The sequence below is a fragment of the Poecilia reticulata genome, unplaced genomic scaffold, assembly GCF_904066995.2.
Source record: "Poecilia reticulata unplaced genomic scaffold, P_reticulata-male-v2 Scaffold_62, whole genome shotgun sequence".
NCBI lineage: Eukaryota > Metazoa > Chordata > Actinopteri > Cyprinodontiformes > Poeciliidae > Poecilia > Poecilia reticulata.
Window position 1 is genome coordinate 63,451 of NW_027675160.1, and position 26,468 is coordinate 89,918.

At 38.4% G+C, this 26,468-nt stretch overlaps 1 protein-coding gene across 1 annotated transcript; it reads left to right on the forward strand.

Moving 5' to 3' along the window:
- The first annotated feature begins 15,841 nt into the window (after nt 1-15,841).
- Nucleotides 15,842-17,511, forward strand: LOC145550508 (uncharacterized). The gene is made up of 6 exons (XM_081604412.1): nt 15,842-16,024; nt 16,106-16,212; nt 16,308-16,580; nt 16,676-16,769; nt 16,950-17,017; nt 17,100-17,511. The coding sequence occupies exons 1-6, from the start codon at nt 15,964-15,966 to the stop codon at nt 17,397-17,399; spliced, it is 903 nt and encodes a 300-aa protein (XP_081460538.1). The 5' UTR covers nt 15,842-15,963; the 3' UTR covers nt 17,400-17,511.
- The last annotated feature ends 8,957 nt before the right edge of the window (nt 17,512-26,468 follow it).

The window sequence follows — 26,468 nt, forward strand, 5'->3', positions numbered from 1 at the left end:
CATGTTATTTGCGACGTACAGACAGACGGAGCATTGCTCTCATAGAATAACAACCAGTGCAGTTAGCGAGAAGTTGTGCAATCCCAGGTGCTGCATCACTGGCTTTGCTTGTTCAAATTAAATGATAAAGAGATACTTTATAATACAAATCACAGGGTGAACATATCTTTATAAATGGTTTCATTCTTATCTTTCAATGAAAATGTCTGTTACATGCTTCCTGTGATATATATATCACATCTATATATATATATATATATATATATATATATATATATATATATATATATATATATATATATATATATATATATATATACTTTTACTTCAATTTCGTAACTATTTTTTAAAGTCTTCTGCAAGATTTAATCAAGTTCAGTAAATCATGTATCAAACTGTTCTGCTTCTGCTGTTCGTTTATGCTTTTTTGTTTTGCTGTCTCACTTCTTCAAATATTTCTGGCTTTGTAATAATTACTGGTTCTGATATTTTATTGTTTTTCCTGTCTTTCTATGTTTCACTGTTCCAACTGTTTCAACTTTTTCTGGTTTTAAAGTATTTTCCACTACTGCTATATTTATACTTTTTGATTTGTTCCACTTTCCAATTATTTCCATTTCTTCTGCTTTCCTTCACTTCTTGTGCTTGTCTCTACTTTTTCTTGCATTTTTGCAGCAGACATTCTGCAAATATGCATTCTCACGGCTGTTTCGCTAGGAACAGCTATTTTTCTAGTTATTATTATTATTATTATTCTGGCTTCCGTACGTTTTTCCTGGTTTAACTACTCTCACTATCTTTCACTAATTGTACTAATTTATATATCAAAACGTTCAGCTCCTTCAGGAGAATGGTGCTATGACTTTTGGTAAACTTCACTATTGCACTTTTTGAAATAATTGCCCTTTTGTGCAAATCTTTTGCCCCATTATTTCCTATGGTGGAACTCTGTAACTGATTTCAGTTACTTGAGTGGCCACTCTAGTAACTGCCGTTTTTGAACTTTTTCTGCTCTTTTATAAACAAAATTATGCTGTTCATACATATTTCACTGTAGAGAAATATTTTATGCTTTAAAATGTAGCCACTAGTGTCTACTTTATGGAATTATTACCATCATTGCAACAGGTTTTACTGTTTTCTGTTAAACTCCTCTGGAGTAAAACCTTGTCACACTTTCTCCTATTCTTTCAATGTATTTTCTTCTTGTGCTCTGTTTTTATCTGTGTCTATGCATTCTGCTTGTCTACTTTTCTGTTTGCCTTCTGGTTCTACTCGTTTTACTATCTTTTAAGATCTTCCACTATCTTTAATCAATTTTATAAATTCATATATCAAACATTTCTGCTTCTTCTTATCCTTTTTGCTTTTAATCTGTTTTACTCCTTCAAATATTTCTGGTTTACTGTTTCCACTAATTTTTTATACTTATTACTGTTTCACTATTCAATTGTTTCAACTATTCCTGGGATTGCACTTATTTCCTGTTGTTTCAATTATGCTCTTTCTTAAACTCTGTTTCACTTTTTGACTTTTTCAAATAATTCAGGTTTCCCACAAACTTCTGCTTCTTCTGCTATAATTTATATATTATATAATTTATACATATAATTCACTATTAATTCACTATTATACTATTAATATAGTATATTCACTATTCAATTGTTTCAACTATTTCCATGTTTCTATGCATTTTGCTTGTCTACTTTTCTGTTTGCCTTCTGGTTTTACTGGTTTTACTATCTTTTAAGATCTTCTACAATCTTTAATCAATTTTATAAATTCATATATCAAACATTTCTGCTTCTTCTGACCCTTTTTGCTTTTGGTTTTGCTGTTTTACTCCTTCAAATATTTCTGGTTTACTGTTTCCACTAATTTTTATGCTTATTGCTGTTTCACTGTTCAATTGTTTCAACTATTTCTGGGTTTGCACTAATTTCCTCGTGTGCTAATTGTGCTCTTTCTTACGCTCTGTTTCACTTTTTGACTTTATCAAATAATTCATGTTGCACACAAACTTCTGCTTCTTCAGCTGAATTCTGCAATACTTTTGCTAAGTTTCACTACTTGGCAAAGGATTTCTACAATGTATGACTAGCTTTCTTATGCTTTTTCCAATTTCTTACTCTTTGTTCTCAAGTTTCTCATATTTCTCCATCAATTATTCTGCAAATATGCTTATTTGGCACTTTATGTTATGTTGCACATCTTTAAATATTTCTGTTTGTGTACTAATTTCAGCTTCAGCTAATTTCTGCAGTTTGCTATGTTTCACTATTCAACTGATTCAACTATTTCTATTTCTTCTGCTTTCTTCTACTTCTTAAACTTTTCTCTACTTTTTCTTGCATTTCTGCAGCAGTCATTCTGCAAATACGCATTCTCACGGCTGTTTCGCTAGGAACAGCTATTTTTCTAGTCAGTGAGAATGCATTCAATGCATTCTCACTTATAGTGTTTCTGTTTCTCTTTATTATTATTATTCTGTCTTCCGTACGTTTTTTGTCGTTTAACTACTTTCACTATCTTTCACTAATTGTACTAATTTATATATCAAAACGTTCAGCTTCTTCAGGAGAATGGAGCTATATCTTTTGGTAAACTTCACTATTATACTTTTTGAAATAATTGCCCTTTTGTGCAAATTTATTGCCCCATTATTTCCTATGGTGGAACTCTGTAACTGATTTCAGTTACTAGAGTGGCCACTCTAGTAACTGCCGTTTTTGTACTTTTTCAGCTCTTTTAGAAACAAAATTATGCTGTTCATACATATTTCACTGTAGAGAAATATTTTATGCTTTAAAATGTAGCCACTAGTGTCTACTTTATGGAAGTATTACTATCATTGCAACAGGTTTTACTGTTTTCTGTTAAACTCCTCTGGAGTACAACCTTGTCACACTTTCTCCTATTCTTTCAATGTATTTTTTCTTGTGCTCTGTTTTTATCTGTTTCTATGCATTCTGCTTGTCTACTTTTCTGTTTGCCTTCTGGTTCTACTGGTTTTACTATCTTTTAAGATCTTCTACTATCTTTAATCAATTATATAAATTCATATATCAAACATTTCTTCTTCTTCTGACCCTTTTTGCTTTTGGTTTTCCTCTGTTTTACTCCTTCAAATATTTCTGGTTTACTGTTTTCTCTAATTTTTTATACTTATTACGGTTTCACTATTTAATTGTTTCAACTATTCCTGGGATTGCACTAATTTCCTGTTGTTTCAATTATGCTCTTTCTTAAACTCTGTTTCACTTTTTGACTTTTTCAAATAATTCAGGTTGCACACAACCTCCTGCTACTGCTGAATTCTGCTATAATTAATATATTATATAATTTATATAATTTATACAGTATAATTCACTATTAATTCACTATTAAATAAATTAATATAGTATATTCACTATTCAATAGTTTCAACTATTTCTATTTCTTCCGCTTTCTTCTGCTTTCTTCTACTTCTTACCCCTTCAAATATTTCTGGTTTACTGTTTCCACTAATTTTCTATGCTTATTGCTGTTTCACTATTCAATTGTTTCAACTATTTCTGGATTTGCACTAATTTCCTTTTGTTTCAATTATGCTCTTTCTTAAACTCTGTTTCACTTTTTGACTTTTTCAAATAATTCAGGTTGCACACAAACTTCTGCTTCTTCTGCTGAATTCTGCTATAATTTATATATTATATAATTTATACAATATAATTCACTATTAATTCACTATTATACTATTAATATAGTATATTCACTATTCAATTGTTTCAACTATTTCCATGTTTCTATGCATTTTGCTTGTCTACTTTTCTGTTTGCCTTCTGGTTCTACTGGTTTTACTATCTTTTAAGATCTTCTACAATCTTTAATCAATTTTATAAATTCATATATCAAACATTTCTGCTTCTTCTTACCCTTTTTGCTTTTGGTTTTGCTGTTTTACTCCTTCAAATATTTCTGGTTTACTGTTTCCACTAATTTTTTATGCTTATTGCTGTTTCACTGTTCAATTGTTTCAACTATTTCTGGGTTTGCACTAATTTCCTCGTGTGCTAATTGTGCTCTTTCTTACGCTCTGTTTCACTTTTTGACTTTATCAAATAATTCATGTTGCACACAAACTTCTGCTTCTTCAGCTGAATTCTGCAATACTTTTGCTAAGTTTCACTACTTGGCAAAGGATTTCTACAATGTATGACTAGCTTTCTTATGCTTTTTTCCAATTTCTTACTCTTTGTTCTCAAGTTTCTCATATTTCTCCATCAATTATTCTGCAAATATGCTTATTTGGCACTTTATGTTATGTTGCACATCTTTAAATATTTCTGTTTGTGTACTAATTTCAGCTTCAGCTAATTTCTGCAGTTTGCTATGTTTCACTATTCAACTGTTTCAACTATTGCAATTTCTCATGCTTTCTTCTACTTCTTAAGCTTTTCTCCACATTTTCTTGCATTTCTGCAGCAGTCATTCTGCAAATATGCATTCTCACGGCTGTTTCGCTAGGAACAGCTATTTTTCTAGTTATTATTCTGTCTTCCGTACGTTTTTTGTCGTTTAACTACTTTCACTATCTTTCACTAATTGTACTAATTTATATATCAAAACGTTCAGCTTCTTCAGGAGAATGGAGCTATATCTTTTGGTAAACTTCACTATTGCACTTTTTGAAATAATTGCCCTTTTGTGCAAATTTATTGCCCCATTATTTCCTATGGTGGAACTCTGTAACTGATTTCAGTTACTTGAGTGGCCACTCTAGTAACTGCCGTTTTTGAACTTTTTCTGCTCTTTTACAAACAAAATTATGCTGTTCATACATATTTCACTGTAGAGAAATATTTTATGCTTTAAAATGTAGCCACTAGTGTCTACTTTATGGAATTATTACTATCATTGTTACAGGATTTACTGTTTTCTGTTAAACTCCTCTGGAGTACAACCTTGTCACACTTTCTCCTATTCTTTCAATGTATTTTCTTCTTGTGCTCTGTTTTTATCTGTGTCTATGCATTCTGCTTGTCTACTTTTCTGTTTGCCTTCTGGTTCCACTGGTTTTACTATATTTGAAGATCTTCTACAATCTTTAATCAATTTTATAAATTCATATATCAAATATTTCTGCTTCTTCTGACCCTTTTTGCTTTAGTTTTTGCTCTGTTTTACTCTTTCAAATATTTCTGGTTTACTGTTTCCACTAATTTTTTATACTTATTACTGTTTCACTATTCAATTGTTTCAACTATTCCTGGGATTGCACTAATTTCCTGTTGTTTCAATTATGCTCTTTCTTAAACTCTGTTTCACTTTTTGACTTTTTCAAATAATTCAGGTTGCACACAAACTCCTGCTTCTTCTGCTGAATTCCTCTATAATTTATATATTATATAATTTATACAGTATAATTCACTATTAATTCACTATTATATTATTAATATAGTATATTCACTATTCAATTGTTTCAACTATTTCTATGTTTCTATGCATTTTGCTTGTCTACTTTTCTGTATATTCCTTTGGTTCTACTGGTTTTACTGTCGGATAAGGTCTTCTGCAAACTTTGATCAATTTTATCAATTCATATATCAAACTTTTCTGCTTCTTCTGACCCTTTTTGCTTTTGGTTTAGCTCTGTTTTAGTCCTTCAAATATTTTTGTTTTTTCTGCTTCTGCTAATTTAAGCATTTTGCTGTTTCACTGTTCAATTGTTTCAAGTATTTCTGGGTTTTCACTTATTTCCTCGTGTGCTATTTGTGCTCTTTCTTACGCTCTGTTTCACTTTTTGACTTTTTCAAATAATTCATGTTGCACACAAACTTCTGCTTCTTCAGCTGAATTCTTCAACACTTTTGCTAAGTTTCACTAGTTGGCAAAGGATTTCAACAATGTATGACTAGCTTTCTTATGCTTTTCTTATTGTTTGTTCTCAAGTTTCTTATATTTCTCCATCAATCATTCTGCAAATATGCTTATTTGGCCCTTTATGTTAAGTTTCACTTCTTCAAATATTTCTGGTGGTGTACTAATTTCAGCTTCAGCTAATTTCTGCAGTTTGCTACATTTCACTGTTCAACTGTTTCAACTATTTTCTATTTCTTCTGATATCTTATACTTCTTAAGCTTTTCTGTACTTTTTCTGGCATTTCTGCAGCAGTCATTCTGCAAATATGCATTCTCACGGCTGTTTCGCTAGGAACAGCTATTTTTCTAGTTAGGGGCATGACATAGCAATGCATAAGGAGAGCATGCATTGCATGGCAGGCACCTATTGTTCTTCACCTAATAGAATGTTTCTTTATTAGGGGCATGCCATAGCAATGCATGGAGAGCAGTATTGACTTGCCAAGCAAGTCAGTCACTGCCTCCATGCATTGCATGGCAGGCACCTATTGTTCTACACCCAATAGAATGTCTGTATATTATTAGGGGCATGCCATAGCAATGCATAAGGAGAGCAGTACTGACTTGCGAAGCAAGTCAGTACTGCCTCCATGCATTGCATGGCAGGCACCTATTGTTCTTCACCTAATAGAATGTTTCTTTATTAGGGGCATGCCATAGCAATGCATAAGGAGAGCAGTACTGACTTGCGAAGCAAGTCAGTACTGCCTCCATGCATTGCATTAGCATTTGAGCCCCCTTGACTATATGCTTCACACGGTTTTCGGATCACTCTAAAAGATCCTGAATAGGATGGAAATGTTTGGACTGCTTTGTTCAGATAAACTAACTGCTTCAAACCGTTAGAATCTGTTTATCCCTTTGTGTCTCACTCACACGATAGTTGAGCTGCTCTTTAGAACTACAATGACTGAAGGTCAGAACTACAACATGGCGGAACTCTCAAATAGCACATAGTGATGAGCTGGCTCTTAGATCTGCTTGCTGTATGGGGCATTATTTAGCTGGATTAACCAAACCACAGTTACACATTGGATTAGTGTGTAATCCACTGTAAATAAAATAGCTATTGTAAAGCTATTGTAAATAAAGCTTACTGAAAGTTTCAAAATAAAAGCCTTGACATTTTTCACATCAGGTCATTACTCTTTTGGCCTTTATGTGACTGGTTTAAACAAACTACTGTAACACAATGAATTGGTGTGGTAGTTAAAATGAAGTTTACTGAAAGTTTCAAATAAAAGCCTTGGCATTTTTCACATCAGGTATTTCCTCTTTTGTGCTTTATGTGACTGGTTTAAACAAACTACAGTAACACAATGAATCGGTGTGGTAGTTAAAAAGACGCTAACTGAAAGTTTCAAAATAAAGTCTGCATATTCCTCTCGTGTTAGTGCACCGCCGTAGGCGGTGCAATAATATAAGCTTTTTTATGTTATTTATTTCTCAGGATAGTGAACTGCCTTGCGCATTAGCATTTCACTTCCGTTGACTAGTGTACTAGCACTTTTACCTAAAGTTAGCTATTAGCTAATTTTCTCATTTATTACACATGTATACTGAATGGAGCAGTAAAATTAAAACAACATGTTCCTGTTGCTCCACATGCTACTGCCAGCATTTAGGCTAACATTAGCATACTGGCTAATTTTAGCTTATGCATTAATTTTAACATAATGAATGGTACAAGTACAGCTTAGTCAACATGCTTCTGCCTCTCCACAGGTTATTGACTACGTTGCAGCTTTCTTTAGCATTAACGCAAATTTTTAACATAACGCTGGCTCAAAGCCGACGGGCACACTTTGGCATGCCCCTTTAAAATTTCTGCAGGAATTTTCTAGTTAGGGGCATGCCATAGCAATGCATAAGGAGAGCAGTACTGACTTGCGAAGCAAGTCAGTACTGCCTCCATGCATTGCATGGCAGGCACCTATTGTTCTACACCCAATAGAACGTCTCTTTATTTATTTATATATATCTTTATTTTTCTTCCATTACCGTTAATGCGGCTCGTACCGCTGCGTGCCCACCCACAAAAGTGGTATCAAATCGTGCGGCTCGATGCCGAGAAGGGAGCTATTACTTTTATAGGGGATCGGAGTTACGACGGCGACGTAAAAAGCGAAAAACGAGCGAAATTTCCAACTGCCGAAACGTTAGAGTGTAACTGAAACCAACTGCCGCTTTTTAGAGTGAGAAAGAGGGTGGAATTTTGACCCAAAAATAATTTTGAAATCGTTCTCATGGCCGTAAAACTTGTGCTATTGGTATGAAAGTTGGTCAGGAGATAGCACCGCATGTCTGCTCCGGTAAAATGTTTTCGAAATTTCTCTAGGGCTTACGGTTTTCTGTCCAGGTGCTTCAGAGCAAAGTTATGGGACATGACCAACTGACGCTCCTCCTCAGTGTTTAATATAGGTTTTTGAAAAATTACTGAGCTCACCACACACCATTTTTCTCTCATCAGTGCAATTATTGTGAATGACCTACAGATATGAATCACGGGACTATCGGAGACGACAAGTAGCCCTCTCATACGCTTCAAACGGTTTTTGGATCGGCATAACGGTTCCCGAACGGGAAGGGGTCGTTCAGACTGCTTTTTTCATGAAAAGTGACTGGGTGTTCTCAAAGTTGCATGAAGTGTCTCTCACACACACACAGCAGTTGGCAGAGGCTTGATCGCTATGGCAACTGCTGGTTTGGCCTACAAGGTCTCTGTAGTTCTAAACATGGTGGAACACCTTAATACAGAGGGCAGAGCAGAAGGTCAGAACTACAACATGGCGGATCATTCAGTTATTACAGAGGAGGGCTGAGCTGGAATTTAGAGCTACTTGCTGTTTTGGTCATTATATTGGTGGATTAACCAAACCACTGTTACACATTGGATTAGTGTGTCTATTTAAAATGAAGCTTACTGAAAATTTCAAAATAAAAGCCCTGACATTTTTCACATCAGGTTATTGCTTTTTTGGGCTTTATGGGACTGGTTTAAACAAACCAGAGTTGCACATTGAATTAGCATGGTCATTAAAATGAAGCTTACTGAAAGTTTCAAATTAAAAGTCTACCTATTCCTCTAGTGTTAGTGCACCGCCGAAGGCGGTGCAATAATATTAGCCTTTTTTATGTTATTTATTTCTCAGGATAGTGAACTGCCTTGCGCAGCAAGGCAGTTCATTAACATTAGCACAAACATTAGCATTTGAGCCCCCTTGACTATATCCTTCACACGGTTTTCGGATCACTCTAAAAGATCCTGAATAGGATGGAGATGTTTGGACTGCTTTGTTCAGATAAACTAACTGCTTCAAACAGTTAGAATCTGTTTATCCCGTTGTGTCTCACTCACACGATAGTTGAGCTGCTCTTTAGAACTACAATGACTGACGGTCAGAACTACAACATGGCGGAACTCTCAAATAGCACATAGGGATGAGCTGGCTCTTAGATCTGCTTGCTGTATGGGGCATTATAAAGCTGGATTAACCAAACCACAGTTACACATTGGATTAGTGTGTAATCAACTGTAAATAAAAAGCCATTGTAAAGCTATTGTAAATAAAGCTTACTGAAAGTTTCAAAATAAAAGCCTTGACATTTTTCACATCAGGTCATTACTCTTTTGGCCTTTATGTGACTGGTTTAAACAAACTACTGTAACACAATGAATTGGTGTGGTAGTTAAAAAGACGCTAACTGAAAGTTTCAAAATAAAAGTCTGCATATACACTTCGTGTTAGTGCACCGCCGTAGGCGGTGCAATAATATAAGCTTTTTTTATGTTATTTATTTCTCAGGATAGTGAACTGCCTTGCGCAGCAAGGCAGTTCATTAACATTAGCACAAACATTAGCATTTCACTTCCTTTGACTAGTGTACTAGCACTTTTAACTAAAGTTAGCTATTAGCTAAATTTTTCATTTATTACACATGTATACTGAATGGAGCAGTAAAATTAAAACAACATGGTCCTGTTGCTCCACATGCTACTGCCAGCATTTAAGCTAACATTAGCATATTGGCTAATTTTAGCTTATTAATCAATTTTAACATAATGAATGGTACAACTACAGCTTAGTCAACATGCTTCTGCCTCTCCACAGGTTATTGACTACGTTGCAGCTTTCTTTAGCATTAATGCTAATTTTTAACATCATAACGCTGCGTCAAAGCCGACGGGCACACTTTGGCATGCCCCTTTAAAATTTCTGCAGGAATTTTCTAGTTATAGTTATTTATTTTTCTTCCGTTACCGTTAATGCGGCTCGTACCGCTGCGTGCCCACCCACAAAAGTGGTATCAAAACGTGTGGCTCGATCCCGGCATTGGAGCTATTATTTTTATTGGGGATCGGACTTACGACGGCGACGTAAAAAGTGAAAAACGAGCGAAATTTCCAACTGCCGAAACGCAGAGTGTAACTGACACCAACTGCCGCTTTTTTAGAGTGAGGAACAGGGTGGAATTTTGACCCAAAAATAATTTTGAAATCGCTCTCATGGCCGCAAAACTTGTGCTATTGGTATGAAAGTTGGTCAGGAAATAGCACCGCATGTCTGCTCCGGTAAAATGTTTTCAAAATTTCTCTAGGGCTTACGGTTTTCTGTCCAGGTGCTTCAGAGCAAAGTGACGGGACATGACCAACTGACGCTCCTCCTCAGTGTTTAATATAGGTTTTTGAAAAATTACTGAGCTCTGCACAGACCATATTTCTCTCATCAGTGCAATTACTGTGAATTACCTACAGATATGAATCACAGGACTATCGGAGACGACAAGTAGCCCTCTCATACGCTTCAAACGGTTTTTGGATCGGCATAACGGTTCCTGAACTGGAAGGGGTCGTTCAGACTGCTTTTTTCATTAAAAGTGACTGGGTGTTCTCAAAGTTGCATGAAGTGTCTCACACACACACAGCAGTTGGCAGAGGCTTGATCGCTATGGCAACTGCTGGTTTGGCCTACAAGGTCTCTGTAGTTCTAAACATGGTGAAACACCTTAATACAGAGGGCAGAGCAGAAGGTCAGAACTACAACATGGCGGATCATTCAGTTATTACAGAGGAGGGCTGAGCTGGAATGTAGAGCTACTTGCTGTTTTGGGCATTATATTGGTGGATTAACCAAACCACTGTTACACATTGGATTAGTGTGTCTATTTAAAATGAAGCTTACTGAAAATTTCAAAATAAAAGCCCTGACATTTTTCACATCAGGTTATTGCTCTTTTGGGCTTTATGGGACTGGTTTAAACAAACCAGAGTTGCACATTGAATTAGCGTGGTCATTAAAATGAAGCTTACTGAAAGTTTCAAATTAAAAGTCTGCCTATTCCTCTAGTGTTAGTGCACCGCCGAAGGCGGTGCAATAATATTAGCCTTTTTTATGTTATTTATTTCTCAGGATAGTGAGCTGCCTTGCGCAGCAAGGCAGTTCATTAACATTAGCACAAACATTAGCATTTGAGCCCCCTTGACTATATGCTTCACACGGTTTTCGGATCACTCTAAAAGATCCTGAATAGGATGGAGATGTTTGGACTGCTTTGTTCAGATAAACTAACTGCTTCAAACAGTTAGAATCTGTTTATCCCTTTGTGTCTCACTCACACGATAGTTGAGCTGCTCTTTAGAACTACAATGACTGAAGGTCAGAACTACAACATGGCGGAACTCCCAAATGTCACATAGGGATGAGCTGGCTCTTAGATCTGCTTGCTGTATGGGGCATTATATAGCTGGATTAACCAAACCACAGTTACACATTGGATTAGTGTGTAATCCACTGTAAATAAAAAAGCTATTGTAAATAATGCTTACTGAAAGTTTCAAAATAAAAGCCTTGACATTTTTCACATTATGTATTTCCTCTTTTGTGCTTTATGTGACTGGTTTAAACAAACTACAGTAACACAATGAATTGGTGTGGTAGTTAAAAAGACGCGAAATGAAAGTTTCAAAATAAAAGTCTGCATATTCCTCTCGTGTTAGTGCACCGCCGTAGGCGGTGCAATAATATAAGCTTTATTATGTTATTTATTCCTCAGGATAGTGAACTGCCTTGCGCAGCAAGGCAGTTCATTAACATTAGCACAAACATTAGCATTTCACTTCCTTTGACTAGTGTACTAGCACTTTTACCTAAAGTTAGCTATTAGATAATTTTCTCATTATTTAGAAATGTTTAGTATAGTGAATGGAGCAGTAAAATTAAAACAACATGGTCCTGTTGCTCCACATGCTACTGCAAGGATTTTGGCTAAAATTGATATATTGGCAAATTTTAGCTTATGCATTAATTTTAACATAATGAATGGTACAAGTACAGCTTAGTCAACATGCTTCTGCCTCTCCACAGGTTATTGACTACATTGCAGCTTTCTTTAGCATTAATGCTAATTTTTAACATCATAACGCTGCGTCAAAGCCGACGGGCACACTTTGGCATGCCCCTTTAAAATTTCTGCAGGAATTTTCTAGTTATATATTTATTCTTCCGTCACCGTTAATGCGGCTCGTACCGCTGCGTGCCCACCCACAAAAGTGGTATCAAATCGTGCGGCTCGATGCCGAGAAGGGAGCTATTATTTTTATTGGGGATCGGACTTACAACGGCGACGTAAAAAGCAAAAAACGAGCGAAATTTCCAACTGCCGAAACCTAGAGTGTAACTGAAACCAACTGCCGCTTTTTTAGAGTGAGAAACAGGGTGGAATTTTGACCCAAAAATAATTTTGAAATCGCTCTCATGGCCGCAAAACTTGTGCTATTGGTATGAAAGTTGGTCAGGAAATCGCACCGAATGCCTTCTCTGGTAAAATGTTTTCGAAATATTGCTAGGGCTTACGGTTTTCTGTCCAGGTGCTTCAGAGTAAAGTGATGGGACATGACCAACTGACGCTCCTCCTCAGTGTTTAATATAGGTTTTTGAAACCTATCCCCAGTGTTTTATATGGATTTTTGAAAAATTACTCAGCTCAGTGCACATCATAGCAAAGCAAGGCAGTACATTTACATTAGTCTTTCTTAAAATAAGCATTTTAGCCATTTTTTGTTTTGGTCTCAGGGGAGTGGACTGCCTTGCGAAGCAAGGCAGTACATTTTTCTCAGTCTTTCTTAAAATGAGCATTTTAGCTATTTTTACCCCTCAGGTTAGTGGACTGCCTTGCGAAGCAAGGCAGTTCATTTACCTCATTTTTTTTAAAATGAGCATTATAGCTATTTTTTTCTCTCAGGTTAGTGGACAGTACATTTACCTCATTTTTTTTAAAATGAGCATTATAGCTATTTTTTTCTCTCAGGTTAGTGGACTGCCTTGCGAAGCAAGGCAGTACATTTACTCATTTTTTAAAAAATGAGCATTATAACTATTTTTTTCTCTCAGGGGAGTGGACTGCCTTGCGAAGCAAGGCAGGACATTTACCTCATTTTTTTTAAAATGAGCATTATTGCTATTTTTTTCTCTCAGGTTAGTGGACTGCCTTGCGAAATTACAATTGATAATCAAAAAAATATAATAAAATCCTTTTTTTCTTTTTTTTTTTACAAAAATATTTTCCTTCCTTTTTTATGCATCAAGAAAATAAAAATAAAAAATTGGGAAAAAATCCTGACACAAATGATCATAATTCATTAATGCATGATCATAATTCACGCATTAAAGGGTTAAAATAAGCATTTTAGCTATTTTTTTTTGTCTCAGGTTTGTGGACTGCCTTGAGAAGCAGTCCACTAAAATAAGCATTTCAGCTATTTTTTCCCCCTCTCAGGTTAGTGGACTGCCTTGGTCAGTCTTTTTTAAAATAAGCATTTTAACTATTTTTGTTTTGGTCTCAAGTTAGTGGAATGCTTTGTTTATGTTGCCTTTTTAACATTTGTTGTTTTGCAAAGCTGACCGGTCAACAGAAGAGTACGTCATACTCGCTGGAAAATGTCAATCTCTGATTGGCTGACACGTAACATCTTGTATCTACGCCTGTGACGTAAGGTGCTAAATCTGCCAGCCAGCTGTGTTGACAGTCTCAAAAAAAGCTATTTTGTTGCATTTTTTAAAATTGTTGTTTTGCTAAGCTGACTGGTCAGCTGTAGGACACGTCAGACACGCTGGAAAATGCCAATCTCTGATTGGCTGACATGAATTCCCAAGCCGCTGAAGCTTCTGGAACTTTCTGGCACTCTCTGCTTCCGAGTCTGCTACGGTCAAGGTAAGACGTGTTTGTGTTTTCTCCATAAAATATAGTATTTTAATTTTTAATTTGATTAGAATATTATTGTAAATGCTTCCAGTTGTTAGATTTAATGTGTTGTTTGAGACAGTTGGTCGATTTTAAAAGTTTAATTGCTGTGGAATATTTCGTTGTGGCTCTGATTGCTACTTGCTAGCTTGATGGAACCGGATTTTTCTGGATTTATACGGGAAGCTAAATGTTTGTACGCCCACAAGACGCTAAAGAATAAATTGCTGTGGTGTTTTTAATTATCATGTAATTTCTTTCGTATCTTTATATGTGATATATAGTCATATACCGGCATTATGTGAGATATTTTTCCACCTGGAGGGTGCGGTTTTTATTTTGCTTTAGTTAGAAGCACAGCAGTGGGCAGATCCCAATGACTTCATACTACTGCGAGTCCACACCGATCGATTTGAGTGTTTAGGGCGTCTGGTTTATAGTAAGCTTATGTAGCGACGTTTCGCGAAGATGGTGGTTCGCAGTTGAAGCCTTTCAGGTGTTTTTGGGTGCGTTCACCCTGCAGCCTGAAGTGATCCAATTCTGACTTTTTTGGTAATTCCGATTTTTATTTTGTTTTTGCCCGGGCCGTTCACACTACCAGTAAATGCGACCTGTATGTGTTCTGCAGTGTAAACGGGCAAACGACCTGAAAGTGTCCCGCATGTGCAGTAGAGGGCGCAATAGCGTCCGCGTTCTCGGTGTTCCGCCAACCGCCATAAAAAGAAGAAGAGCTCAGTGTTTGCGGAAGTAAACATGGTTGCTAATGGTGGAGCATAGCTTACATATTTGAAGTTGTCTGACCGGAGCAGCATATTAACAGCTTAATCCTCATAGTCCTCATTTATTCATACAGTAAAAGACTTGGTTCATTTGGTTAAAATCTATTTTTTAAATTAACATATTTAAAACCCTTTATATTTATTTGTTTAATCTCTGCTTTTTCATTATATTTTGAACCAAGTTGTAAAATGTATAGATGTTTGCAACAGTTGTGAAAAATATCTCGGTCCTGCTTACAAGCCTCAGAACTTCTAAAAAGTTTTTAAAAATTATTTTAAAAATGTATTTTTACACCTCTTTTTTAATGGCCATTTATTTTGCTTCTCATTACAGCTTTTCACTTGTGCGAGACTGAGATTTGGAAGTTTTCCACTGCTGCTTGCTGAGATCCTAACCTCTGCATCACCACACCATCAGCTTAATCCATCTACATACATATAACTCTTAATCCTACACATACTTTATCTACATATTGAAATAAGTTTTTTGCATAGTAACATTCACACATAGTCCTACAAATACTGTTTAATTTTAGATATCATTTGTAAATAACCAGCTTTCCCCCCCAGGTGTCTTTTTTTTATTCTGGTCTTGCAGAATGCCACGTAGGGGTCGTCGGTCCGAGTCTGCTAAGGTGAGATGGAGGAAGCTGGAGAGTGTGCCGGACGTCGCCAAGGTATATAAATTACACATCGCAGTAATTGTTTTTGTCTAACAGTAGTTTTTACTGTAGTTTTGACTTTAAGCATGATCATAATTGTTTCTGTGTTGACAGCCGGGGACATCAGCGCTCACGTCTCGGGCTTGGACCACCACCGAGTCTCCGCCGAAGAAGGTATGCTACCATTTTACTTTCATTAACTTATTGTTAGATGATAAAGTCTTTGCTTTACTCATTCCATTTATGTCTTTAGACTGCTGGAGGGTGGCCTGCCCGACCAGGTAAGTTCATGACAAGTTTAGGATCATTTATTTACAATAACCTAATCCAGTTATATTTGTGGTTAATCTAAACATTTTTTTTAATTATTTTTTTTGTAGATGTCGCCTGCCGTGGTCCGCCAGGAGGATCCCCGTGCGCCATCGACCTCTCCTGGGTCACGTAAGTGGATAAAATTTGTGTTGTTGTTAAATTTTCAGAGGCATGAAAGTCTAATCTTGATAATTGCATGTCTCTAAACAGGCCGTGGGACGGGGCGTCGCCATCGGGTGGAGACGTGGCCAGCTTCCCGGGTGACCAGACGGAGCTGCAAGTTGGTTCTGCCTACTGCCGAGGCTCTGGAGAAGAAGGTACTTTTTTTGTCAATTTCATATGCAAATCTTGGTTTGGATGATAAAATCAATCATCAAACTTTAATGGTTTTTCTTTCTTTTTTTTTCTTCAGTTTGCTCTTTTGGTTGGTGATTCTCATCTGCGTGCTATCGTGGATGGGTATTCTACCATGCCAAAGGGCGACTTCTCCTTAGGGTTGCTTGCATCCCCTGGAGCCTCTGCGGAAGAGTTGCGGCTTGAGGTCCTGAATACACTTCTGCCTCGGTCCCCCGAGGTGATCTGTCTTCTGGCCCCAAGCAACAACTTGACCGCCAGCAGGACCTTCGTGGAGGCCGGACGGGACTTTGCCAGGTTGTTGCGTACTGTCTGCGAACTCTCTGCTAATGTAAGTATAAGTATACTGCATTTATTCATGATCAAATACATCTGAAAACTTGTCGTATGTTAATTTGGTTCTTTTATTTTGATTGAAATTGACAGGTGGTTGTTGTGGACTTTCCTCCGCGACTTGTCGTGGACCAAAGTGCGCAACATCTGCTGCGGCAGGAGTATCGCCGTGTGGCTGCTCAGAGAAGTAAGTGACGGACTCAATTTGTGTTTATACTAAAACTTCAGCAAATTAACATTTTATGGTGTTCAGGGTTCAGATGTATGAAAAATGTACTTATTTTTCCTTTCGTATCTACTTTATCTCAAATTACTACATTGTTAGTGTGACGGACATTAAGAATTAAATTTTTTTTTTCCTGTCCAGATGTTCGGTACCTGCCTGTTACTGAGCATTTCCCGTTGAGCAGCCTGCACTTGTGGAGCAGGGATGGCGTAAGTTAAATAGATTTTTTTGTAATTTTAAAAATATTATTTAGGTGTACTGTATTTTATAAAATGTCTTTAACTGTTATAGGTTCACCTGAGCGACCATCCTGGGATGGAGGTCCTTGCTCAGTTGCTTCAGGCGGCGGTCTGCTCGCAACTTGAGTTAAGTGCACCGAAATCTCCAGCTCCCGTGACGTTGGCTCCTCCCCCTCCTGGGACGGCTTCCCCCCCTGCGGTGAGACGTCCCCTGCCCCGGCTGGTTGTGGTTGGTGAGGTGGCTGCTCCCCGTCGTTCGGACCCCTTCGACTGGACTGTGGTTGGTGGCCGGAAGGTACTGGATACATACTTAGTTGATTTAAGCAATGTTTTTGCATGTTTAACTCTTTAAAAGTCCATGAATGTGTATATTTGTCTTTTTAACATGTCTGTTTTGTGATGGGGTAGTAGCAAGAGTCCGCCTCCCTGAGTGTTCATTTCAACTTTTGTTTAAAGTGCTGATTAGAAACACATAACAGTTTTTTTTTTTTAATTGTGTTGAGGAGAAGAAAAACTGGAATTATGCTAAAATAATTAAGCCATTTTTTTCCCAGAAGATCAGGTAAATCTTAAAAACCGGCATTTTGAAAATGTGAAAGGGAATTAGCTTACAAACATAAAATATGAAGTGCTACATGACGTCCCTCTGTTATGTGAAATTTCACATCTTCAAAAAATAATTAGGCGTATTTTAAGAAACTGAGGAAAGTTGTCCAAGTAACGACGAAAAGAGCGACTGACAAGTTGGACCTGAGTAACAGCAAAAATGGCGAGATTGTGATATTGATTGGTGTGACAGAAGTCTGTCAAACACATTTTGTAATATGTAGTTTAGTGGTTTATGAAAATGTAGTTTATTGATGCCCAAGTGGAAATTGCTTATTTGCTGAAAAAGGTAGCTTGTCCAGGGTGTTAATATTAGTAAATGGAAATGAAACCATAAGCAATATAAAATTTATAGAAATGTATACATAACTGTTAAGTAGTTTAAATAATTTGACTAAATATTAAATGAAATAACTAGAGTGCACATGAATATGTTTTAATCTATAAATGAGTCAAGAAAAAACTTGGAGTAAAGACTCAGAGTTGGTTATTGTACATAAAGAATTATGTGACTAATAAATGTGCAGCATACAGGGGTGGTCTGTTTTTAACTGCAAGACAAAAAAGTGAAACTTGCAAAAAGAGTCTGAGGGACAGTGAAGATTGTGAAGATGATAAACGATGATGCATTTGTATTAGAAATCTAGAGAAATAGGCATAAGGGTAAGATGAGGTCAAGACAGGCTTAGAGGCAGCTACTCAGTGTTCCAAGCTGAGGAATGGCGGCGCTGCGCAGCTGTAAGGAGTTGATCACCAGGGGATGAAGAAGAGCAACTCCCCAAGCAGCTAGTAAGCAGCATCCAGTTGTGGTGAGCTCCAGGAATTAAGGTAGTAAACCTTTATGAGCTCACAATAAAAAATAAAAATGTTCCAAACTTGAAATTTATGTAACTTGTTTGTGAAATAAGTGTTTCCAAATGAAAAAAGAATTTGTAACATTACACCCTTAAGGTTGTGTAATTACAATTACTATACATGTATACCCTGGACCCAGAGGGTTTGCTGCCACTGAAATAATTTTTCCATGTTTACAGACATCGCGTGAGGTCCAGGGTGGTGATGGCTGTCCACACATCACTGGGAGGATGGTTGACCAACAGGTATGATTTTCTTCCCCTCAAAGCAAAACTTGTTGTGTCCTCAATGTACAAATGAATCTATTTTAAGCTATTTTTTATTTTATAGGGAGACCTGTTGGACTCTTCCATCCCCCGAATCCTGTGTGGTTCAGCCCAGCGTTGCTGGAGGAGATGGACCGGATCGTTCCTGCGTCTGGCCTTGACGCTCCGCTACCTACATGTTCTCCGAAGGGGAAGAAGGTTTTATTCTATTTAAATAACCATGTGATTTTGATGTGCCACAATTGGTTTTAAAAATATATATATTTTTTTATTAGAAGGCGAGTCCGAGGCGTCGTCCAGTTTCTGATCCCTCCAAGCTGAGTCCGGTGGAGCAGCAGGTGTGATACCGTTTCAGAAAACATATATAGATTTTAAGATGTATGTTCACTTTGCATCAAGTTGATGGCTTCTGTTGATTTATAGATGGAGGAGCGCCGAGAGAGACCACCAGCCCAGCTCGTCGCGAGGCACGGAGACCGGTCCCCCCGATGGACGTCGAGGCCCCTGCCGAGTCCTCTCCCGTGCCACCAGAGGCCATGTCCGGGATGGGAGCTGCCAGGTAACTCCTTCCTACCATCTCAGTCACAACAAATGGGTGGAACATTGCGACATGTGTAAAAATTTGGCCTACGATGTTCTGTGTATGACAAAGGTGCAAAAGATTATGTCACTCACATGAGCAAAAAAGCTACAAATGGTTGTGAATAGTGAGTTTATGTATCTAAAAAAATATATACTTTCAAGTTTTTGACTTAGAGGGCGTGATGCTTCATTTTTGTTCCTTTTTAATTTTTATTGAATCTAATTTAAAAAAAATTGGGATTTTGTTTTCAGATTGGCTAAAAAACTTAGCCAATGTTACAGATTAATTCCTTAAGTACAGAAAAGTTCATTTGAGATGTACAAATATGAACATATCGATTTATTTTGTAATCCAATCCGAAACTGCTGTAATGACGGTATTTACCAATATGTTACTTTATTAAAATTTTATTTCAATTAATCTGTTGATCATCAGAATAATTGATTCTAAATTTCAAAAAACTTGTTTACAACAGGCCTAATTGAATATTTGTATAAATACTGAAATTTTTTTTTTTTTTCAATGTTACAGGCTTCTGCGCTGGAATCCGGATCAGCGGTCCACCTGTCCTGTTGGTGAGTGCTACACATTCCCAGGCCGACAGAAGGTATGCTGCATTTTCCCGTAATCACCAGTGCACATGCATGGCACTCACATTTTTAGCTTACCACAATGAGGGGTTGCAGTTTGACACAGTGTTGCTTGACAGAGTGATTGAAAAAGGAGATGAACTTTATACCGGCGTTAAACAGCAACTGATCAGTGATGGAACATTTCGTGACAATCACTTGACTTTTGAAGAGATGCCTGACCATGTACTGACAGATGGGAACATCTATGCAGTACACACCACTGGTTTGAGAGTAGGTCATGTTTTTGCTCAGAGCGGGAGCCCACAAGGAACTCGACAGTTGGGTTTGCCTCTTGCCCTGCAACTGGAATGTCTGTCGGAAAATGTCACCCATGCTTTTCTTTTGGTGACTCCTGAGTGCATTGCAGTTTTCAGGGACAGAAGCGGTCGGTTTGGAGTTTTTGATTCCCATTCAAGAAATTCAGCAGGCCTGCCCCACCTTGGTGGTACTGCAGTGATGATGACTTTCTGCAATCTGTCTGACATGGTCAACCATCTGCACAAGCTCTTTCGTGACCGCGGCCCGAATGCCACCTATGAGTTTGTGCCAGTAGGTTTTGTCAGGGACAACAACGACTCTTCTCAGGATTTGACCTTTCACAACATTTCACCAGGAGGCACAAAAGTAAGTCCAACTGTTTTCAAACCAGAGAGCACCTCTGAAGAAGAAATTCCTCCTTGGCTTAGGGAAGTTGCAAACATATTAGAGGAGACAGTTCAAACCATTCCAAATGTGTCAAAAGCACCAAAAACCAAGAGAAGAAAGATTAGGGACAGGGTTAAAACGCAGGAGGGATGGAATGTAGAAACAAAAATAAAGCAAAGTTTATATGGAAAAGAAAGATATGTAAAATGTCCAACATTTAAGACCAAAAAACTGCAGGCCTTGAAAAAAACATACGCTCTTAAACAGACAGAGAGGAAAGATCAGATAAAAAATAGATACAGGACAGATGCAACTTTCCGGAAGAGACAAATAAATTACGTTAAGTACAGATTCCACTTTGACCGCAGCTTCAGAGCCAGTCATAAAGCCTACATGGCTGAGTATATAAGGAAGCGGTTCAGAGATGATTTTGTCTTTAGAAGAAGGCAAAAATCATACATTAGGAATCGGTTCAAAAACAATCCAGACTTCAGAAGCCAACACAAAAAAAACAATGCGTGAATATAGTAAGGCGAAGTATAGTGAGCCTGGTTATCGGGTCAAACATAATAAAAAATGTGTTGCTGACAGAAGAGTCAGACAATCAAGAAAAGCACTTTCAAAAAATTTCATATTGCAGCATGCTTTGCGAATTAGAAGGAAGTACAAAAGAAACGTAGGCTTCCACCTACAAACTCCACGCCCCCTGATGAGTGATGAAATGAAAGCTGCAATACAAAACTTTTATAAGAACATTCAAAACGGACCCACATATGTTTGCACTGTGTGTCACAGAGCTCTTTTCCCCAATCAAGTGAAGCACTGTAAAAGAGATAAATATACCAAGAATATGTGTGTAGTAGCTGATTGTCTAACAGGTACGTATGTCCATGTGTGTGGATCTGCTTGCTCAACCCCATGTTCTGTACCCAAAGAGAGGATGGGGGAATGGATCTGCTACACGTGTGACAGCCATCTAAGCAGGGGAAAGATGCCATCAATTGCTGTTGCAAATAATCTTTGCTTAGCTCCTGTTCCCTCAGAGCTTGCAGAATTGAATGTTCTTGAAAGGCAATTAATTGCAAAAATTCTGCCTTTTGCAAAAATTGTTTCTTTGCCCAAGGGACAGCAAAGGGCAATACATGGAGCAGTTGTCTGTGTTCCTGCTGACATGGAAACTGTTGTCAACAGTCTTCCGAGGCCCCGTGCGGAAGCACAGCTTTTACAGGTGAAGCTGAAGAGGAAAACCAAGTACAAAGGCCATCAATACTTTTACACGGTCAACATGAAAAATGTGTTAGCTGGACTGGGAAAGCTTAAAGAGAGTCATCCGGATTACAAAGACGTAAGTATAAATGAAAGTGCCACATTTGAGGGTTTCCAGGAGGACCAGCCAGTTGAGGACTTGGATACAAAAGCAGAGGAGACTGAAATGGATGCAGCAGACCAGCAACCTGACCACATAGGGGCAGAGCATCAGGCACTTCGACCTGGTCTGATCTTGGACACTTGCATGCAGCCTCCTGACATAGCACAGGAAGTACTGTCTTATGGAGAGGGAATTTTTAGCATTGCGCCGGCCCAGGGGAACAAGCCCATCTCCTTCTTCAGTGTTCCAAGACTTGAAGCCAAAGCGTATCCTGTACATTTCCCCACTGGAATAAACACGTTAGATGAATCCCGCCGTGTTAAACTTTCCCCGAGTATGTATTTCAACGTACGTCTCTTCTCAATAGATAGTCGGTTTGCGAAAGACCAGAGTTACCTTTTCTTTGCTCAGTTTGTTACAGAAACTAATATTGCCAATGATAGTATGTCCATTCAGACGAGGAAGGGGAAACCAAGCACCAAAGATGGAAAAAACATTTCTAGCAAAATGCTACAGGACAAAGACGAGTTGGAAAAACTAATCCAGAACAAAGAGGCCACTCGCTTCATGCAGCCGTTACGAGGAACTCCTGCTTATTGGGAGAAAGGATTACGTGATTTGCACGCCATGGTGAGGCAACTTGGAAAGCCCACTTTCTTTTGCACCTTCTCTGCTGCTGAAATGAGATGGCCAGAGGTTATTGAGGCCATCAAAGGTCAACATGGAGAGCAGGTAAGTTTTTCTGAACTTGACTGGAATGCAAAGTGTGACATTCTTAGGAGCAACCCTGTCACTGTCATGCGCATGTTTGAAAAGAGAGTGGACGCACTGTTTAGAGACCTCATTCTTTCCCCTGCACATCCCATTGGAGAAGTTGAGGATTACTTTTATCGCGTGGAATTTCAGGCAAGGGGTTCACCCCATATACATGCTGTGATATGGATTAAGGACACACCTGAAATGGAAGACCCCTCATGTTGCGATGAAGTGATAAAGTTCATAGATCGTTACATATCCTGTCAGTTGCCTGATGAGACGAAAGATCCCGAGCTCCACAAAATTGTATCAGAGGTTCAAATGCACAGCAAAAAGCACTCAAAATCATGCAAAAAAGGTAATGTTGAGTGCCGATTTGGATTCCCCAAATTACCAATGGAACGCACCAGAGTTACTGTCCCTGTAATTGACTTTGATCTGGAAAATGACGATGAAAAACCAAAGGTAGAAAAGCAAAAAGGTAGGAGAAAGACCAAACAATCCAGATCAAAATTTGTCTCAAACCTACAAAGAGAGGCTAAAAAGAAACTGAAGCCAATAAGGGATTTACTAAAGGATGAGAAATCATCTTTCAGAGATTTAGAAGAATTACTCCATGCTTGTAACATGACCAAAGTGGAGTACAATGGCCATGTTGATGCTCTGACTTCTGGAATGGTGGTAATGATGAAACGTGATCCTAAAGACAGCTGGGTGAATGCATACAACCCTGATCTCTTACGTGCATGGAACGCCAACATGGACATTCAGTATGTGCTTGATGAGTATAGCTGTATTGAGTACATGATGTCGTACATAGCCAAGCCGGAACACGAAATGGCACAGTTCCTCAAGTCTGTTGTTGATGATTTAAAGACGGCCAATGTCAGCCAAAGGGATGAAATGAAAAAAATCATGCAGGCTTATTCAAAACAGAGAGAGGTTAGTGCTCAAGAATCAGTTGCGCGCACTTGTAGCCTACCGCTCAAAAAGTCCTCGCGCAGTGTCCTTTTTCTTCAAACAGATGAAGACGGAATGAAAATGAGCCTTCCAATGAGTAAACTCGTGAACATGTCCCCAGATGAGGAGAATGTTTGGATGACAGGATTGCCAGAAAAATATCTCAACAGACCACAAACGCTGGAATTTGAACACATGTGCCTGGCAGAATTTGCGTCAGAATACAGGATTTTATATGGTAATCAAATTGAAGGGCCAAATGCAATTCCCCTCCTTAATGATGCAGGATACATCCAGAAAAGAACTATGGGCAAACCTGCAGTCATTAGATTTACTCGTTTCTCTGAGAAAAAAACCCCCGAAAAGTTTTACAGACGACTTCTGAAGTTGTATTTTCCACACAGAAGAGATGAGGACCTTAGAAACGAGGAACACACAACCTACGAAGCCTTTTACAACAATGGTTCCCGAGGTAGGTATCAGGTAAAACGGTATGTGGATTTCAACCGCAAAAGGTATGAAGGGCAAGGTAAGAAAATTGACAAGATTATGGAAGAACTGAAAAAGCAAGGCCCGGTTCGTAACGCTTGGAACACTTTTGCACCCGAGGTTGAGTTGGACCGTTTGGAATGCGCTGCTGAAAGACCACCAATGGAGGAGGAAGAAGAACAAGACCCTATTCCAGATTATGAAATTAATGTCAACAGTGGAGACATGCCAAAAATTGAAGCTCCTAAATTGAGCGCTGATTTCATCAGACAAATGTACAGGAGTTTAAATGAGACTCAAGCGTCTGTGTTTTACGCCATTCGTGATTGGTGCCTGAAGCGCGTCTGGGGTGACGACCCAGAACCATTCTTTTATTTCTTGACGGGAGGAGCTGGCTGTGGCAAATCTCATGTCATCAAATGTGTTTACAAGGAGGAAACCAAGCTCTTGCGCCAGCTTCCTAGACTTCTTGATATTGATGACATGTCCACGCCCACTGTGCTCCTCACAGCATTTACTGGTACTGCAGCGTACAACATATCGGGGAAGACTTTACATTCCATCTTGAAACTGCCCAAGAGTTTAAAACCACCGTACAAGGGACTTGGAAATTCATTGGATGAAGTGCGGGCAGTTCTTTCCAATGTGGAAATCTTAATCATTGACGAAATCTCCATGGTCTCCAAAGACCTACTTGCATATGTTCACTGGAGATTTCAACAAATCAAGGGAAACACAAGGTTTATGGGGGGGGTTTCGGTTTTGGCCGTGGGAGACTTCTTCCAGTTGCCACCCCTTGGACGAGCAAAACCTCTTTGTGTCACTGAGGATGGCATGCTTGATATCTGGAATGAGAATTTCCAGATGGTCAGCCTAACGGAAATCATGCGGCAGAAAGACGACAGGGCATTTGCAGAGCTCCTGAACCGGATTAGAGTTAAAGGTAAAAAGGATTTGCTCAGTGAGGATGACAGGGCTCTTTTGATCCAAGCTGTTACTGACCCCAAAGAGTGTCCAATGGATGTCCTACATATTTTTGCTACAAACAAACAGGTGGACACCCATAATGCAGCAGTTGTGGCCTCTTTAGGTGCAGTAACGGTTGATATTCAGGCAGAGGACTACAAAAGGGTTACAAAGTCGGGAAACATGATTAACTTGGGCTGTTGCATAGCAGGCAACAAACGAGACTTGTCTAACAACATACAGGCTGGTTTGGGTTTTAGGGTAATGATTATAAGAAATTTGGATGTAGAGGATGGTCTTGTAAATGGAACATTTGGCACCATTGCTGATATTGTTACCAGTACCAAAGATGGAGCGACTAGTGTAAAGTTAATTGGACTCAAACTGGATAATCCCACAGCTGGACACACAAAAAAGATTCGAGGTAAACCAGACGGCATTGTTTACATTGAAAGATTTGAGGAACAGACTAGCGTAAGGGGAGTGGTACGACGGCAATTTCCAATAAAGTTGGCCTTTGGATGTACGGCACACAAAGTGCAAGGGATGACCATGAAGTCTGCGGTAATTTCCTTGAAGCGGATTTTTGAACCCGGAATGGCATATGTGGCCCTCAGTCGCACAACTTCTCTTGAAGGACTTAAAATCATTGATTTCGATGAAGGTAAGATCTATGCTGATGATAACATCAGAGCAGCTATGGAATCAATGAGACCAGCATCGTTCTTGCACACCAGACCCTCTTGGATTTTCAGTCTGGTCATCAGGGTCCAACTTTAACGATTGTCCACCACAATGTCGAAGGTCTTGTCTGTCACTCTGAGGACATGAAACAACATCATGAACTCATGTTGGCAGATATCTTATGCCTAACGGAGACTCATTTATTTGGATCTTCTGTTCCAGCTTCTTGCCAACTGGAGGCTATTGTTTCTTTTCACGGAACAGACATGTCTCCTACTCAAACAGAGTCGACATTGCTACCAAAGAGGTGGGGAGTAGCGACTTACTGCCGGAGTCTTCTCCAACCGCAGAACGGAGATTCTTTAACGACGTTACAGATCTTGAATTCAACGTTGTCAAAGTGGACTCCCCAATTACAGCCCTCATCGCGACCATTTACCGGCCACCAAGTTATGCTCTTGGAACATTTTTAAGAAATCTTCAAAACCTCTTGGAAGTACTGAATTCAATGAATATTAAGCCCACTGTTATATTAGGAGACTTCAATGAGTACCTTATTCCTCCTGGTAAAAAACCCATCAATCACTTGTTGAGAGCAAAAGGCTTTATT